This window comes from Trichomycterus rosablanca, chromosome 1 (assembly GCF_030014385.1).
Source record: "Trichomycterus rosablanca isolate fTriRos1 chromosome 1, fTriRos1.hap1, whole genome shotgun sequence".
Classification (NCBI taxonomy): domain Eukaryota; kingdom Metazoa; phylum Chordata; class Actinopteri; order Siluriformes; family Trichomycteridae; genus Trichomycterus; species Trichomycterus rosablanca.
The window spans coordinates 33137898-33156337 of record NC_085988.1 but is presented as its reverse complement, the minus strand read 5'-3'; the positions used below and the strand labels follow the sequence as shown (position 1 = coordinate 33156337).

At 39.7% G+C, this 18440-nt stretch overlaps 2 protein-coding genes across 2 annotated transcripts in view; one reads left to right on the top strand and one right to left on the bottom strand.

Annotated features, from left to right (window-relative positions):
- Positions 1 to 5671, bottom strand: part of lrrk2 (leucine-rich repeat kinase 2) — a 56992-nt gene extending 51321 nt beyond the window's left edge. The window contains exons 1-4 of the mRNA XM_062991612.1: positions 5343 to 5671; positions 5093 to 5172; positions 3259 to 3368; positions 660 to 748 (exon numbers count right to left, since the gene is read on the bottom strand). Of these exons, the coding sequence (XP_062847682.1) occupies positions 660 to 748; positions 3259 to 3368; positions 5093 to 5172; positions 5343 to 5484 (421 nt within the window). The 5' untranslated portion in view covers positions 5485 to 5671. The remainder of the gene's footprint in view (positions 1 to 659; positions 749 to 3258; positions 3369 to 5092; positions 5173 to 5342) is intronic.
- A 2040-nt stretch (positions 5672 to 7711) lies between these two features.
- Positions 7712 to 18066, top strand: slc2a13b (solute carrier family 2 member 13b). Its single transcript, XM_063001876.1, has 12 exons — positions 7712 to 8156; positions 8231 to 8390; positions 9357 to 9562; positions 10172 to 10280; positions 12603 to 12766; positions 13502 to 13622; positions 13728 to 13853; positions 14705 to 14823; positions 15240 to 15392; positions 15969 to 16132; positions 17768 to 17836; positions 17924 to 18066. The coding sequence occupies exons 1-12, from the start codon at positions 7712 to 7714 to the stop codon at positions 17930 to 17932; spliced, it is 1845 nt and encodes a 614-aa protein (XP_062857946.1). The 3' UTR covers positions 17933 to 18066.
- Positions 18067 to 18440: the final 374 nt, after the last annotated feature.

Sequence of the window (18440 nt, the reverse complement as noted above, 5' to 3'; positions counted from 1 at the left end):
TTTGCAAAAAATGCTAGCATTTAGGGGTGTGTCTATGTTAAACTGAGCCCATTCAGTTAAAGGAGCATGTGTGAGGTCTGGCACTGATGTTAGATGAGAAAGCCTGACTTGCAATCAGCAGATAAATTAATCACAAAGGTTAAGGCCAGGGCTTTGTGCAGGTTCCTCTACACCAAACACCAAACTCATCTAACTCTGTTTTAATGAAGGCTGGAATTTAATCAGGCTCACTGTTTAAATAGTTCAGAGTGCAGAAAGTCAGGTTTGACTAGATGATATAAGAGCTGTTGTGTTACAGACTGTTTCTTCCCCCAAGCAATTGCAAATATTAAGAAACATCAACAGACTTTTTAACAAAAGTAAAATACAGCAAACATACCACTAATCTGCTGTACACTTAAACCTGGCAATATCACTTTATACACAATAAGTTTGACAATTACTCTTACTCACAATTTTTGGGTACTAAGTGTGCAAATAAATTGCACTAACTGTATGAATAAATAATGACCCTTCTGTAGAGTTTAAATGCTTTTATGTATATTATGTTCTGTAATTTTGAGGTGGCAACATGCATTGTACTTTTTGCACATGACAAATTACTTTGGCATAGATTTTAAGTAAAGCAAATAATCAGAAGCTGGTAAGAGCAGGCTTACCGGATCTCAGCAGCAGGGCCAGCGCTCGTAGTGCTACTATTATTACTTTAAAGTCTTTGTGATAATTGGTCAGCACCTTCAGAATCTGCCTGTAAAGCAAACACAGATGTGTTTAAGCATATGAGTAACACAAGTGTACCAATTAATTTATGATAAATTAAAATATAATGTTATGTATAGCACATATATTGCAAAACTGAATAAGCTTTTACCTTTATTCAGTGTTGTAAAGATTTGTATAAGACTTCCTTTAGGCTTGAGCTTAAATTAGGTGTGTTTATATCATTAAAATAACTTTACACATAACCTTCTATTAATAAAGCACAGAAAACTAGTTAGTTAGTTATAAGTTATAATGACTTCTAAACATGAATAAAATATTATTAGTTATAAACTTACTTAAAATTGAAATCTTGGGGCGTTCGCTGTAGCTAAACATATTGTTGAATACTTAAATAAATAAATACTTAAAATTTGATCAAATATGTTTATAAAGTGAGATTAGTTTCAACAGATGCAGTGGATTCAGAAAGTATTTAGACCCCTCAACTTTTTGCACACTTTATTGTGTTGGGAATTTGATTTTGAATGGATTTAAATGCCATTTTTACCCATCAAACTACACTTACTCACTCATAATGATGAAGTACAAATTATTTTAAATTAAAAACTGAAATCTCTCATTGACAAAACTATTTAACAACTTGAAAAGATCCTCTTCGCTAATGAGATTTTAAAAAAAACTCTTTGGACAAAACAGCAAGCACTATACCTGGCAATAAAAACAGGCAATGCAGATTACCAGGCTACCATCGCTATAGTGAAACATGGTGGTGGCAGCATCATGCTATGGAGGTTTCTCAGCAGTAACAGACACAGAGACTGTTTAAAACTGAGGGACAGATGCATGCAGCCAAATACAGAAACACCCTAGAGTTAAGCACAACCTCCTACAAAGCTCAAGCAAATACAGACTGGGGTGACAGTAGGGCTGCAACTATCGATTATTTTTGTAATCAAGTATTCTATCGATTATTCCAGCGATTAATCGAGTAATCGTATAAGAAATACTTTTGCTTTAACAAAGAGCAAAAACAAATACATATTAGATTAAATAAGACATGTTTCTTAAACCAAACTGTACATTTGTATTCCTTGCATACAGGACAGTTTAACATTTTTTAAATGCAAAAATAAATAAATCAAAAATAAATCAATTTACTTTTAAAATGTAAACAGGCAACCTGAAACATCAGGTCATCAAGTCATAAATGATAATAAACAAAAATACATGAACATAAGCCTGTAATTTGTGCAACTTTCAAAACTCAAAGTTTCAGCTACAGCTCACACAGACCATAAAGCTTTAATATTTTGTTGGGAGGTTTTGTGGTGTTTGTAGGGGGATAAAAATCTGTCAGGATTGTGTCTCTAGATGAGGTAGATCTGGTGTGTGTGTGTGTGTGTGTGTGTGTGTGTGTGTGTATGTATGTATGTGTGTGTTTGCCTAAATCTTCATAAAAGCCTGTGGTGGTTGAAACGAAGTAAAGTCAGTAAACATGAGTAAAGTAAACACGACGCTCTGATGGTGTGGATGTTATACTGAGTTTTAGTTTGATCAGCTTAAAATGATCTCAAACTTTCTGTGGTTTTCTCTGTCCAGTCTCCTCCTGTTCGCTATTTTCTCTCTATATTTTGCAGTCCGCGCTATCAAATCTCGGCTGCGTCCAAAACTGATACGTTCAGTTCGCAGGAGCGGCGAACGTGTCCAAATACGTAGTGTTCATTAAACTGTCCGCAAAAAGAACCCGGATTAAGTCCTGTTAAATTCTGTTTATGTTTAAGATATTTGGGACGCAGCCCTCAGATTCTAAACACGCTGCGCAAAAGTGAAAGTCGTCCGTGTAAAACACCGTGAGCTGTATATGGTTGTGCGGATTAAACGATTCCTCGATGCAAAAAATTTGAATCGATGATTTTTAGTAATCGATTTACTCGAGGAATCGTTTCAGCCCTAGGTGACAGTTGCCCTTTCAACATTATAATGACCTGAGCATACAGTCAAAACAACAACCAGGTCAAGTCTCTGAATGTCCTTAAAAGAAACAGGAAAAGCCCTTAACCCTCATCAAACATTTGTGAAGAAACCCAAAGATGGGGGTTCACAGACGCTCACCATCCAATCGAACAGACCTTTAAAGAATCTGCCATGAAGAATAGTATAAACTGCCCAAATCCAGATGAGCTAAGCCTGCAGAGAAATATCCAAGAAGACTTGCTGCTCTAATTGCTGCGTGGTCATCATGGGTGAAAGTGTTGATTGATTGTAATAAGAAAAGGTGTGGCTTTAGCCACAATTACTAGTTGATGTATAGTGGAAGTGTTTTTGTTTTACATTTTAGTTATGTCTGTAAATCTCATAACATTTAATTGACCGTTTCGAGTGCTTTTAGCCTACCTTTATCTGAGAGCTTGGAGTAAACACATTTTTCAAATACTCAGCAGATGTAGTAGAAGGTATGATGATAAAGTAAAATAAGTCTGCTTTCTCTTTGCCTACAAATTTTCAATTTTATGTAACTTTTTAAGTGATACATACTTATGCACCCCTAGAACTTCCCAATCTTTCCCAGCTTGGAGGGGATAAACCAGCTTGTCCAGAGTGGCAGGACAGATCTCCATCAGCCGGCAGAGCAGGGACAATCCCACCTAAATCAACAATTCATCCAGTCAAAAGGGTTATAAACTCATAACTTACATAAATTATTTTGACTTTTCCCCCCTTTGCACTCTCACAACCTTTGCCAGCTGCAAAACACCCTCCCATGCCAGGAAGGGCAGCATGCTAGCACACGCCTCTTCCGTCTGGCAGCAGATTTATATAGAGAGCCTCAGAATGCAGCAAAGGGAATCCCCATCTACTACACTTACTTTACTTGATCTTAGCCAAAAGCCCCCATCTAGCATGCCCTCCCTTAAAAATGGCCAGTTGTGTCTGAGACTAACTTGAGAGTACTGTGCCACCAGAGCCCCCCTGACTATCATGTCTAACACCTTCAAAAGGAACAGGTGTTTAGTGTCTCACATGTAGAAAAAGACTTGCATATATCTCTTGTTGCTTTTGACATTTTACATATTTAGCAACAATAATATGAAATGTTTTCATGAAATAAGAGCTTTGTTTGCAAGCTGGAAGACAAGATATTTATTTATTTATTTATTTATTAGGACTTTAACGTCATGTTTTACACACTTCCCCACAGAAATAGTAGTTATTCGTTACACAAGATTTATCAGTTAACATGTTTAATGTCAAACACAGTCATGGACAATTTTGTATCTCCAATTTACCTCATTTGCATGACTTTGGACTGTGGGAGGAAACCGAAGCTCCTGGAGGAAACCCACGCAGACACGGGAAGAACATGCAAACGCCACACAAAAAGGACCCGAACCACCCCACCTGGGGATTGTACACAGGCGACAGTGCTAACCACTGAGCCACCGTGCCACCCCGGAGAATAAGATAATACAGCCTTTGAATTGTATTAGCACCTACACCGATCAGCCATAACATTAAAACCACCTCCTTGTTTCTACACACACTGTTTCTTTTATCAGCTCCACTTACCATATAGAAGCACTTTGTAGTTCTACAATTACTGACTGTAGTCCGTCTGTTTCTCCACATGCTTTGTTAGCCCCGTTTCATCCTGTTCTTCAATGGTCAAGACCCCCACAGGACCACCACAGAGCAGGTATTATTTAGGTGATGGATCATTCTCAGCACTGCAGTGACACTGACATGGTGGTGGTGTGTAGTGTGTGTTATGATGGTATGAGTGGATAAGACAAAGCAGCGCTGCTGGAGTTTTTAAATACCGTGTCCACTCACTGTCCACACTATTAGACACTCCTACCTAGTTAGATGTAAAGTCTGAGACGGTCGCTCATCTATTGCTGCTGTTTGAGTTGGTCATCTTCTAGACCTTCATCAGTGGTCACAGGACGCTGCCCATGGAGCGCTGTTGGCTGCATATTTTTGGTTGGTGGACTATTCTCAGTCCAGCAGGGACAGTGAGGTGTTTAAAAACTTGAGCAGCGCTGCTGTGTCTGATCCACTCATATCAGCACAACACACACTAACACACCACCACCATGTCAGTGTCACTGCAGTGCTGAGAATCATCCACCACCTAAATAATACCTGCTCTGTGGTGGTCCTGTGGGGGTCCTGACCATTGAAGAACAGGGCAAAAGCAGGGTAAAAAGTATGTAGAGAAATAGATGGACTACAGTCAGTAATTGTAGAATATGGTAAGTGGAGCTGATAAAATGGACAGTGTGTAGAAACAAGGAGGTGGTTTTAATGTTATGGCTGATCGGTGTATATGATTCATTCTCAAGAGTTAAAAGATATTAGGAACATTTACCTGCTGAAGTTTACTGTTGCTGCAAGACGTGAGAACCAGCATCAGTGGCTCATGGACGTTTTTGTCCTTAAACAGTTCTTCTGCTTGAATGACAGAGAGAAGTACAAAAATATCTCTTAAACCATAACGCTCAGCCAAAAATAGCTCAGTCAACGTGGGGTGTTCATTTATGTTCATGACTTCAATAACCCCCAACGAATGAGTGAGTGAAATGGAATATAAACCTGTAAATCACAGCATGAAATCTTACCACAGTCGTCAGTGTGTGCAAGGAACAGAAGATCCTGAACGATCTGGACCATGCTGCCCAACTGCCTCCCCTCTTCGAGGTTGTTCCTCAGTCGCACAAGCAGCTTTTTTAAGCTTTCCTCCAAATCCTGTTTGTTCACCATGGTGCCTGTGGACGTGCTTCTGAATAGCTGACATTAAATACGTGTGTTAAAGGACTGGATTGTTAGTTTAAACAGCAGAATGGTACGGTAAAGAAGTACAAAGTGAGCGCACTAAAGCAGAGCAGTGCCTAATTAGCTAATAGTTCCGAAACTTCCTGAATTCCCGAAAGTTCCCAGTTCTCGATTATTCTGGGAGTCCTGCGGGGAGCACACAGAAAGACAGACAGACAGGCGTGCCTGGTGACAACACATAAGTCATATGACTGCTGTCGTAACAGGAAATACAGTATCGCGCCGGAATGTACGCTGCTGATTATTACTGATAGGTAAGTTTGCACTGCTAGGAAAAGGAAAAAAAACAGCGTGAATAAAAACAAAACTAGATTTTAAATGACAAACTTTATGGTCAACATGTCGCGCGTTTTGTTTCGCTTATAACAGCTGTTTTAGTTTCGCTTTTGCGCCACGAAACAATCGACTCCAGCTGGAATCCACATTAGGATGTAAACATCTAACATTTCTATACAAAATAAACTGATTACCTTTTAAATAATGTATTATTACAACTGAATTACCTCAGCGTTTTGCATTTCAGCAGCAATTCACAGTTGAGTCTTTGCTTAGTAGGGATTGTAAATAATACATTGTTGTTTTTACCTGTTACAACTTATACCGCAGGGTTGGCATTAAATATCAAATGTTCATAAACGTCCAACGTCTTCACATAAAGTGCGCTTGTAAGAAACATATACTGATCAGCCATAACATTAAAACTAGGGCTGTCGAAGTTAACGCGATAATAACGCATTAACGCGATTTCAATTTAACGCGATTAAAAATAATAGTGCCGTTAACGCAAATTCTAGTTAATGTTGATACTTGACTGGTAGAACTACAACGCTCGGTTACATTATGTTAACATTATGTTAAAACAAACGTTTTAATGTCGGACTTGCCACCGTTTTTCATTTGCGGTTTGTTAACATAATGTAACCGAGCGTTGTAGTGATGCACTTATAAAGAAATAAATACACGCTATATTCACAAGTTGTCGGGAGCAGAACACTTTTATTAATTTATTCTGTTAAGGTACCAAATACCGGAAAGCTGAGTCAAGCACGTTAGTCCATGAACTATGGAAGCCCCAAAGGGTCAAAACACACTCACTTCGTGTAGAAACGGCCATCAAACCATTGTCACAATACAACCACAGAAAAGTCTGTTACAATAACTACGCCTTATCCCACCTAAAGCACCGCTGATCTACAATGTTTGCTGATGGAGAAATTCTAACCTACAATCTGACATTTACTGCCTAGTATGTGAGTGAATAAAACTCCCTTACAGTTTTCTCTTGTCCCAGCAGTTTTTAACATCAGTACATTTAGCATAAAATGTGTTCACCATTTTAATTGTAACATTTCACATAAAAAACCTTGTTTTCTATAACATTTACACAGATTTTTTTTAATGCGATTAATCGCGATTAACTATATGAAATTCTGAGATTAATCGCGATTAAAAATTTTAATCGTTTGACAGCCCTAATTAAAACCCATTTTATCAGCTTCACTTACCATATAGGAGCACTTTGTAGTTCTACAATTACTGAGTGTAGTCCATCTGTTTCTCTGCATGCTTTGTTAGCCCCCTTTCATGCTGTTCTTCAATGGTCAGGACTCTCCCAGGACCTCCACAGAGCAGGTATTATTTGGGTGGTGGATCATTCTCAGCACTGCAGTTACACTGACATGGTGGTTGTGTGTTAGTGTGTGTTGTGCTGGTATGAGTGGATAAGACACAGCAGTGCTGATGGAGTTTTTAAACACCTCACTGTCACTGCTGGACTGAGAATAGTCCACCAACCAAAAATATCCAGCCGGAAGCGCCCCGTGGGCAGCGTCCTGTGACCACTGATGAAGGTCTAGAAGATGACCAACTCAAACAGCAGCAATAGATGAGCCATCATCTCTCACTTTACATCTACAAGGTGAACCAACTAGGTAGGAGTGTCTAATAGAGTGGACAGTGAGTGGACACGGTATTTAAAAACTCCAGCAGCGCTGCTGTGTCTGATCCACTCATACCAGCACAACACACACTAACACACCACCACCACCATATATATATATATCTCGATTGCAGTTGTTCCGCAGTAGATCGTTTCTTAACCAAGTTTTTTTTTTTTTTTTGCACTGCGTGATTTAGATGAGGAGTAAGTGCTGTTATGGAGCAGGTGACAGAAAGTGGAAGAAAAGTTGAAGATAAACGGACTCTAATCAATGCGCGCACTAGCTCAGCTTCTCCTGAAGACAGTTCACTCGTTGCTGCTACACAGAATGGCTCCTCAAGCTTTATGTACAGTCTTGCGTTCTTTTCCGCGCTCGGCGGCTTCCTCTTCGGCTATGACACCGGTGTCGTGTCCGGTGCCATGCTTCTCATCAAGAAAGAGATGAACCTAAGCTCTCTATGGCAGGAGTTGCTGGTCTCCATCACTGTGGGAGCTGCGGCGCTGTCTGCATTAGCAGGCGGGTATCTGAACGGACTGTTCGGCCGCCGTGTCTGCATCCTGCTGGCCAGTTTCATTTTCACTGTAGGGGGCATCGTTCTGAGCGTGGCGCCCAGTAAAGAGGTCCTTCTGATCGGCAGGCTTATCGTGGGTCTTGGCATAGGTAAGTTGGATTCTTTGGTATTAACGGTTTGCAAAAGAAATATGACACAAAATTATGTAATATCCCCTCCCCAGGTATAGCATCCATGACTGTTCCAGTATATATTGCTGAAGTTTCTCCTCCCAAGCTCCGTGGTCAACTGGTGACTATAAACACTCTCTTCATCACTGGTGGCCAGTCAATAGCCAGCCTGGTGGATGGGGCCTTCAGTTATATGAACCACAATGGCTGGAGGTATGAAGCATACTTTCCTTCATGAAAACAAATCCTGCTTTAAATAGGTAGATTGTAAGGAGCAAAATGTAAGCTGGATAAAATAAATCATACAGAAAAAGTAGAAATAGCAGGGGCATCTTATGTGAAAACATGTGGCTTTGGCGCTGTTGCTTGATTGTGTACAGTCACCTTTGTGTTAGCAGCTTCTAATTCACAGCACTTTTGACCTTACAACTGTTGACTTTGAAATGACTCTTCCTTGTACATCCAATGTATGGACATATGTTTGCTTCTGTTGTATTCCATCATCCCTTTTGATTACTGCTGACAGTTAATAGTGTTTTGGAGCTTTTACCACATTAACAACCTTACGCTGTGCCTAATACTGTTTTGTCAGGGCTGGCCATAAAAATGCTAAGAGAACAAGGGCGTAAATCTCATTTTAATGTTGGGGGGTAAGGGCTATAAACAGTGAAATAAGGACCTGAGTGGGACACCAAAGGTGTACATACAAAAAGTACTGTTTTAAATACAAATTAGAAGGTTTAACCTGTAATACCAAGTACAGCCTATAAATTGCACACTAAAGTCATCTTTAAAAATGATTTCCATACCGGTGTGTCATAGGCAACCTCTCTCTCTTGACAAGCACTTTTAAAGTACTGAAGATTTTGTGTATGCTAATTGCTGCACAATGTGAATTTATGTCACAATTATAGTGAATAATATCTGTGTAAAACAAACTGTAAGCGTTTTAAATGTTTGAATTTCCTCTATAGATATATTTTATGCCACACCATTATCACTGCAATGTGTGCTTGTATTCCACTAGATGTGAAAATCATGACAAAAAAATATATACTGTATGTTCAATTAAGTCTTTCCTATGATAATTCTAAATCCAGTAATACAATATGCCAGCATTATACATTGTGTGTGTGTGTGTGTGTGTGTGTGTTTGTGTGTGCTTACATATACCTATAGGTATATGCTGGGTCTCTCAGTCGTTCCTGCTGTGGTGCAGTTCTTGGGCTTTTGTTTCCTGCCTGAGAGTCCTCGCTGGCTTCTCCAGAAAGGTCATGCCCAACAGGCCCGCCAGGTGCTCACGAGAATCAGGGCAACAGAGAATGTGGATGAGGAGTACGACAGCATCAAAACCATCATTGACGAAGAGGAAAAAGAGGCAGGAGGTGAGCAGCAATTATTTTCATACAGTTTCACCTAGTCATGCTACATTGATGGATCATTTTAATCAACAAAAATAATTACACATCTTTGAATAAAATGTGCCTTTGTAACCGTCATATTGTTCGCGTGATCACCACAATGTGCACAGTAAAATTTGGTGTCTGTCTTCACCACCCCACCACCCCCATATCCCCATCATGTTTGCGTGTATGCCAGACAGTTAGTGGTTGATGGTGCACTAGCATAAAAGTCTGCTGTGCCCCCTTACAAATGTGATGTTTATATCCTACTGTTTCATCAGCATTTGATTGAAATGATCATAGTCACAGTGTGTATTTCGTCTAACTGTTAACAAAAGGCAACAATTAGACATGCTCAAAGTTCCAAAACACTTGAACTATCAACTGATGGCAGTAATCAAGGGGAATTATGGAATAAAACTGAAGCAAACACATGCACATACATTGGATTTAACTACAGGTGACCAAAATAATTCTCTTGGATGCAGGAGAAAATTGGTTTTGGAATGAAAACCTTTTCAACATCTATACAAATGTGAAAATAATGTTGGTTGTTTAATACTGGTCTGCATTTTCTTGACTGTTTATTAGAGGGTACTGTTCTGTGGCGAATCTTGACCTGTGCTTCTGCCCGAAGAGCTCTGATTGTGGGTTGTGGCCTTCAGATGTTTCAGCAGCTCTCTGGAATTAACACAGTAATGTAAGGCATTTACTGAGTAGTAGTAATGTAAGACAAGTTAGAGTAGTAGAAAACAATGCGCACATGACTGTCAGGAGAAAGGTCATCAGGCAATTCAAGACTTGAATTTTTCATGTGCATGATGCATATAAAATATATGTTGCCATATGCTGTCCACGGGACCGATGTGTGTAGGGGATTCAAACAGAGCATAGCATGACTCTCCTATCCCGATACAGCTCTGTGTGGGAACCTGCTGCCCTACTGAAAAATGAAATGATCATTTTAATGGCTTAAAATCTTTGTCACCACACCCTCAACCATTAGCTTTTAGACTCTTCTTTTAGTGCTGCACTGTAAATAAGTGCATACTAATTTCAGAATTAAAAAGGTGACAGTATGTCATGGTAAAAACTGTAAATTTTTATTTCTTTATAAATTAGATGTATTTTCTGATATACAGTGTATCACAAAAGTGAGTACACCCCTCACATTTCTGCAAATATTTCATTATATCTTTTCATGGGAAAACACTATAGACATGAAACTTGGATATAACTTAGAGTAGTCAGTGTACAGCTTGTATAGCAGTGTAGATTTACTGTCTTCTGAAAATAACTCAACACACAGCCATTAATGTCTAAATGGCTGGCAACATAAGTGAGTACACCCCACATTGAACATGTCCAAATTGTGCCCATATGTGTCGTTGTCCCTCCCTGGTGTCATGTGTCAAGGTCCCAGGTGTAAATGGGGAGCAGGGCTGTTAAATTTGGTGTTTTGGGTACAATTCTCTCATACTGGCCACTGGATATTCAACATGGCACCTCATGGCAAAGAACTCTCTGAGGATGTGAGAAATAGAATTGTTGCTCTCCACAAAGATGGCCTGGGCTATAAGAAGATTGCTAACACCCTGAAACTGAGCTACAGCATGGTGGCCAAGGTCATACAGTGGTTTTCCAGGACAGGTTCCACTCAGAACAGGCTTCGCCAGGGTCGACCAAAGAAGTTGAGTCCACGTGTTCAGCGTCATATCCAGAGGTTGGCTTTAAAAAATAGACACATGAGTGCTGCCAGCATTGCTGCAGAAGTTGAAGACGTGGGAGGTCAGCCTGTCAGTGCTCAGACCATACGCCGCACACTGCATCAACTCGGTCTGCATGGTCGTCATCCCAGAAGGAAGCTGACGCACAAGAAAGCCAGCAAACAGTTTGCTGAAAACAAGCAGTCCAAGAACATGGATTACTGGAATGCCCTGTGGTCTGACGAGACCAAGATAAACTTGTTTGGCTCAGATGGTGTCCAGCATGTGTGGCGGCGCCCTGGTGAGAAGTACCAAGACAACTGTATCTTGCCTACAGTCAAGCATGGTGGTGGTAGCATCATGGTCTTGGGCTGCTTGAGTGTTGCTGGCACTGGGGAGCTGCAGTTCATTGAGGGAAACATGAATTCCAACATGTACTGTGACATTCTGTAACAGAGCATGATCCCCTCCCTTCGAAAACTGGGCCTCATGGCAGTTTTCCAACAGGATAACGACCCCAAACACAACCTCCAAGATGACAACTGCCTTGCTGAGGAAGCTGAAGGTAAAGGTGATGGACTAAACCCAATTGAGCACCTGTGGCGCATCCTCAAGTGGAAGGTGGAGGAGTTCAAGGTGTCTAACATCCACCAGCTCCGTGATGTCATCATGGAGGAGTGGAAGAGGATTCCAGTAGCAACCTGTGTAGCTCTGGTGAATTCCATGCCCAGGAGGGTTAAGGCAGTGCTGGATAATAATGGTGGTCACACAAAATATTGACACTTTGGGCACAATTTGGACATGTTCACTGTGGGGTGTACTCACTTATGTTGCCAGCTATTTAGACATTAATGGCTGTGTGTTGAGTTATTTTCAGAAGACAGTAAATCTACACTGCTATACAAGTTGTACACTGACTACTCTAAGTTATATCCAAGTTTCATGTCTATAGTGTTGTCCCATGAAAAGATATAATGAAATATTTGCAGAAATGTGAGGGGTGTACTCACTTTTGTGATACACTGTATCTTTCAAAAACAGCTGGAATCCCATTTACATGTTATGTGACCCCATGTGGTGTCCCAAACCTAAGGTTGAGAATGATGCCTTATACTATAAAGTTTATTTAATTTAATTTTCATGTTAAGCGTCTGCTAAATGCCACAAATGTAAATGTTTTGCTGTGGGTCTGGGTTTCTCAGAATTATTTAGCATAATGCAGGACACCAATCCATCACAGTGCCTCGGTTAAAAACCTTGCAGATATTTTATATAATGGATTTGTGTTGTAATTAATGTTTTTTCTGTTTTCATAGGTATTATAGTGCCACCATTTTACAGATGGCAGGAGTCCGTGATGATAAGACGGCCATCTGGCTTTCTGCAGCTACAGCGTTCACCAATTTCCTGTTCACGCTGGTGGGAGTGTGGCTGGTAGAACGAGTGGGACGCAGAAAGCTGACTCTGGGCAGCATCACTGGTGAGAATTATTGTTATATGCAAAGCAGAGGAACTGTTGTTTAGACTATTAATGCAGGACTTGATCAGACTGATAGGAGTGTAATGAAATTGGGTATTTTAAGTTGGTTAACAGTGCATAAAGCTTTTTTTCTAGTCAAATGTTAGATGACTTATCCTTTACTATATTTTTGAAAATTAAGCAAGTACATGTGTAACATACACCAAGAGGATGGCAATGTTCTAAAATCCTGACCATTACAGTAAGAAATTATGATGGTTTAACAAAAGGTGGGTGTGAGTGGCCAGAGATGCTTGGTCTACTAATCACTTCTGTTATGAAGTACATAAACTTTTCCAAAATTATAGTGCCCTGATCCACAGGAAACAAGGGGTCCCTGATGGATGAATTAGGAAGACTGGTGTTCCAAATCTCCAGTTTCTTCTGACAGGATCTGATATACCAAAACATGCAGTGTTTACAGTATAAACAGTCCACACACCCCTGTTAAAATATGTAAAAATCAGACCAAGATAAATCATTTCAGATAAATTCTAACTCTTCTAGTAGAATAATTCTAGTAGAATTAATTAGTTGCATCTTACAGCAAAAGCCATGGTCCCCTAAAAGCTTACAAAGTATCAAAGGGATCTCATTGTTGAATAGTATCTGTATGGTAAAGACGATCATCAGCAAGTAAATGAAGCTGAACGATTCAAGTTAGTTAAAGGTAAGATGTTGTCTGCTTGTTCTCAGGCACTGGTTTCAGTCTGGCAGTTCTGGCTGTGGGATTCCTACTTACCGCTCAGGCCTCTCCTCCAGTGACCACTCAGCCTACTGACCCCACATCCCTTAACTCAACTTGCACATTATATGGGTGAGAGATCCTGGTGTAATGTGCAATGGTTTTGTTTGTATCTGTGTTTGTTAGTGAATGTTGACAATGCTGGTGTGAATAGGCCTTGATTAAATATATTCCCAGGTTTTGTGAGCAGTGTATGCTGGATCCACGCTGTGGTTTTTGCTACCAGGAGAATGGTTCTACCATATTCGAGTCCTCATGTGAACTGGTTGATTCAGCAAACACGGAGCAAGCGGCGAGTGGCAGGTAGGACTGTCTCCCCTCACGTATTTGTTTTCATGCTGCTGCAAAAAAATCCATATGCATATGCAGTGAAACAGTTATTTACATGTTAAGGACATTTTTTCTTGATGCTCAGATGGGTCATTGGTCTATTATGCTAGCCCGCTACCACTGAGATATGGGTTCAAATCGGTTATTGGCCAGCCAGGCATCTACACAAGCATGATTGGCTATGTCTGAAGGGGGTTGGCACCTTTCTCAGGGCTTTTCTGCCTCACCTTCAGTGTTTTCCAGTCTTATGCAACCCTGAGCAGGATACAGTGGTTTATGGAAATGAAATGAAAATGAATTATGTGAAGCATCTCATAAATCTAATTTGTAACCCACTTAGTAAATCAGTACAACTTTTCCATCAGTGTTGAAGCAGTGCAGAGGAACAAAATGGTAAATAATGCCACAGCACAGTAGACTACAGTGTTTTAACATCAGAATACAAAACCACTATCAAAAAGTTATCAAATATTTTAAAACGTTATTAGCTGTTTTTTTCATAGCATAGGTACCTACTTTATTGCTTTTTAGAAAAGGATACACAGTGTCATTCATGGTAGGCACCAATGAGAGTGAGTGAGTGAGTGAGTGAGTGAGTGAGTGAGTGAGTGAGTGAGTGAGTGAGTGAGTGAGTGAGTGAGTGAGTGAGTGAGTGAGTGAGTGAGTGAGTGAGTGAGTGAGTGAGTGAGTGATAGAAGCCAGGTCTATGATATCCATTCATACCCTATAAAATATACACATAGCAAGTCTAAAAAATGAACACTAATTTGTTAGATGTTGAGCATATGATCATTCTGATTATATCTTTTGTATATATGCTTCAGGTGCTCCAATGCTACCCAAGGAAACCCAGATACATTTTGGGCCTACAACTACTGTCCAACCCCCTATTCCTGGATAGTGTTGCTGGGTCTTATTTTGTACTTGGCCTTCTTTGCTCCAGGTAAAAATAGTGTTTGTAATTGAAGCCAATTGATTTGGCACAACAACTTGTATTAACGCTCATGGTTCATTTTTATTGTATACACCTAGTCATGCAGAGCCAGACTTTAATAAGAGTATGCAAATACTTACTGGGCATAAGGTGGGCGGCACAGAGGCTCAGTGGGTAGTGCGGTCACCTCACATCAAGAAGGTCCTGGGTTTGATCCCCAGGTGGGGCTATAGGCAGCTATGTATGTTGTATGTGTACTTAATCAGTGACCAGCAAGTGTAGGTACTGGTTGGTATCTGAAATTTTGTTAACAGCATGTATGCAGACAACGTGTTTTTTTATTCATGTAGATATTAATAATTAATATATTAAAAGTTGTTCACACAGTAGTTTTAATCACAGTGTTTTTGTGGGTCTGTTAACAGGGATGGGGCCGATGCCCTGGACAGTAAATTCTGAGATCTACCCGCTGTGGGCTCGAAGCACAGGCAATGCCTGCTCTGCCGGTGTTAACTGGATCTGCAATGTCCTCGTATCTCTGACATTTCTCCATGTAGCAGAGTACCTCACATACTACGGTAAACATTTATATTACCTGCCACCTCTTTGTGGCCAACTGTTTATTTATATTTAATTTATTTTTGGGGGTGGCAGGGGAAGGTGGGTTGGGGTTTAAATACACCCCCCCCCCCCTTCTGAAAAGGCACAAATCCATTATGTACATAACATGCACTCATTAGCAAAGAAGAGCAGTTCAATCTATTTAATCTGTTTATTAATATAGCACTGTTAAGCTGAGTAGGATACAATGAAATGGCTTGAACCTTAATTATAAGTAATAAGATGTGACCAGAACACATAATAGGTCTGTTTTTATCAAACATTATCTAAAAAGAAGAATAAATGACAGATCAGCTGTTTGGTCCAAGTGCACTGCACACAGCAAAGAACTGTGTATTCAGATAATGATAAAATGCATCTAATTTATATCATGATTTTTGTAGCCTTATACTTTAGATAGATAGATACTTGTAAGTTTATCAACTGAGACTGAAAAAGACTGAGGTCACTTAATTAAATACTATGTGCTCAATAACTGTGACGACCTGATTTACTAGCCCATTCCCTTAGCGTGGTTGTTTTCTCTTTCCCAGGAGCATTCTTTCTGTATGCAGGCCTGGCTGTGCTGGGCTTCTTCTTTATACTGGGATGCCTTCCAGAGACCAAGGGCCTTATGTTGGAGGACATGGAGACTCTGTTCAGCAGGAGACTCTGCACCTGTGGTGGCTCGGGTGGCGAAAGCGCACATTACATCAGGGTAAAAGGGGGAAACCTTCTCTCAGATGAAGATCTCTCCGATGGGTAGTAAATGCTGGTACACTTTCTTCATATCTTTTTTCCCCTCTGGCACTAAATGAATTGCAGGGTTTGATGGCATCTAGTTTTTAGAATCTCTGGTTTAAAGGGTTTCCGAAATATTCCAGAGAATCAGCATGATTGTTCACTAAAATGTTCTTTTGCTTATTTACACTGGCAAATTATATATCACAAATTTCCAAAGTTTAATAGGTTACTTATCTGTAAACTCTATGAGCCAGTGCCTCAGCAGGGATTAACTTAGTTGATCTTAGTTCAGTGAGTAAATGAGTAAGTTTCCCTTAAGGTGCTTTGAATCTCAGTTAATAATTACCCATTAAATCTAATAATAATAGTTGTTTAATAGTATATCAAGGTGGTGCCGGTATCACAGGAAATCTCTTTGCCCTAATCCTTCAGTGGGCTGTGCAAATTCCCCTCTGCACCACCAGATGGCGCCAAACAATGTATTTCATTGGTCTTATGACATTGATCAGTTACGAATGGTACATGTCCTTTATATGACCATGAAGCCAGACTATTATTTATAAAACATGTTGTTTTTTTATTTTGTAAGAATGCTGCTAAATCAATCAATAATTAGTAAATGTTTACTAAACAAATGCGCATATTTGTATATACATAACATTTAAGTAGTTAAATAGTGAAAGATTGGACTTTGTCGTCTTTTATGTATGACAGTTTATCTCTCAGGTAAAACAGCAGTGTGTGTCTGTGTAGATGCCCAACATGATTGGCTGTGTCTAAGGGGGAGGGGTGGCCGAAGCCCTGGGATGTATTAGAGCCCTGTCCAGGGTATTCAAGTCAAGTCAAATTTATTTGTATAGTGCTTTTTTCAATAGACTTTGTCTCAGAGCAACTTTACAGCATCCAGGACAGACAGACCAAAAACCCCTGTTGAGCAAGCCGAGGGCAACGGTGGCAAAGAAAAACTTCTTTAAAACCTTGAGAGGAACAAGACTCAGCAGGGACCCATTCTCCTTGGGTGGCCTGGAGGATAAGCTGAATTAGAATTAAAACAAAAATAGTGGAAAGAAAAATTATTTGAGTTCATTATTCAGTCCTGCCTTGTGCTCACCGGTTTCCCAGTGAAACCGGACCCAACGCAGCCTTGACCAGAATAAAGCCGTTGAAGAAAATGAAACACCCAAGTGTTGCAGTGGCCTTTAAATTTGTGTCTACTGGGTTTATACACAGTTTTTTGAAGCATACATCCTGAGTGGGTCATGTTTTTTGCACATATTTCAGTGTTATTTAAAATGTGAGCTCATAAAATGTAATTGTCGCAGATGCAAATGTAATTCACACTTTAGTCTGTTCTCATACAAACAAATGCATCCTCTGGAATATGACTCTTTTCTCAACTAATGGGTACCAAATCAAGCTGTTCTGTATGTACTAGTGGACAAATGACTAACTATCTTTACTACATGGTAGTATTGAGTGTCTGGAATCCTGCTGTATGTGGTGGGGGTAAATCTGACACCCTAAACTACATTTAAGCTATTAAAATACTAACAGTTGGAATTTTACATGTTTGAAAGTTGACTAAATTTGAAAGGTTTAAATCTTTCAGCCTCGTTTGGAACTAGGAAAACTGCATTATGGGTCACTGGAACCAGAGGAAGGAGTTGCTTACATATCAGTGAGTACTTCAAATAAACAGAAGTATTTTAAGATATCCTTGTATGCAGAGGTATACTAAGTATGTTTTAATTGTCCACTATTGCAGCTACAGTAAAATGCCCTTACACCTGGATCTGCTTTTCAAGAACAACTATTTAAGATCAGCACAAAAGTTAACAAACTCTGTAAAGGGACTAGTAAAGGGACTGATCCCTTATTTCTGACTTTTTTCTTGAATACAGCTCAAAGTGGCAGTTTTTTTATTAAAATAAAGGAATTTAGCAGTTCTTTACATTTTACTTTAAGAAACTTAAGAGTGTGTGTTCCACCAATGTCAGTACTCTAAATAACTATATGTATTCAATCAGGGGTTCAAAACAGTATTCAACAACGTGTATTTGTTATAATATACAGTACAGGCCAAAAGTTTGGACACACCAGCCAAAAGTTTGGACACACCTTCTCTTCAATGTTTTTTCTTGATTATTTTTATTTTCTACATTGTAGATTAATACTGAAGACATCCAAACTATGAAGAATTATGTAGTGAACCAAAAAGTGTTAAACAAACCAGAATATGTTTTATATTTTACCAACTCTACCTCTGCACAACCCAACTGATG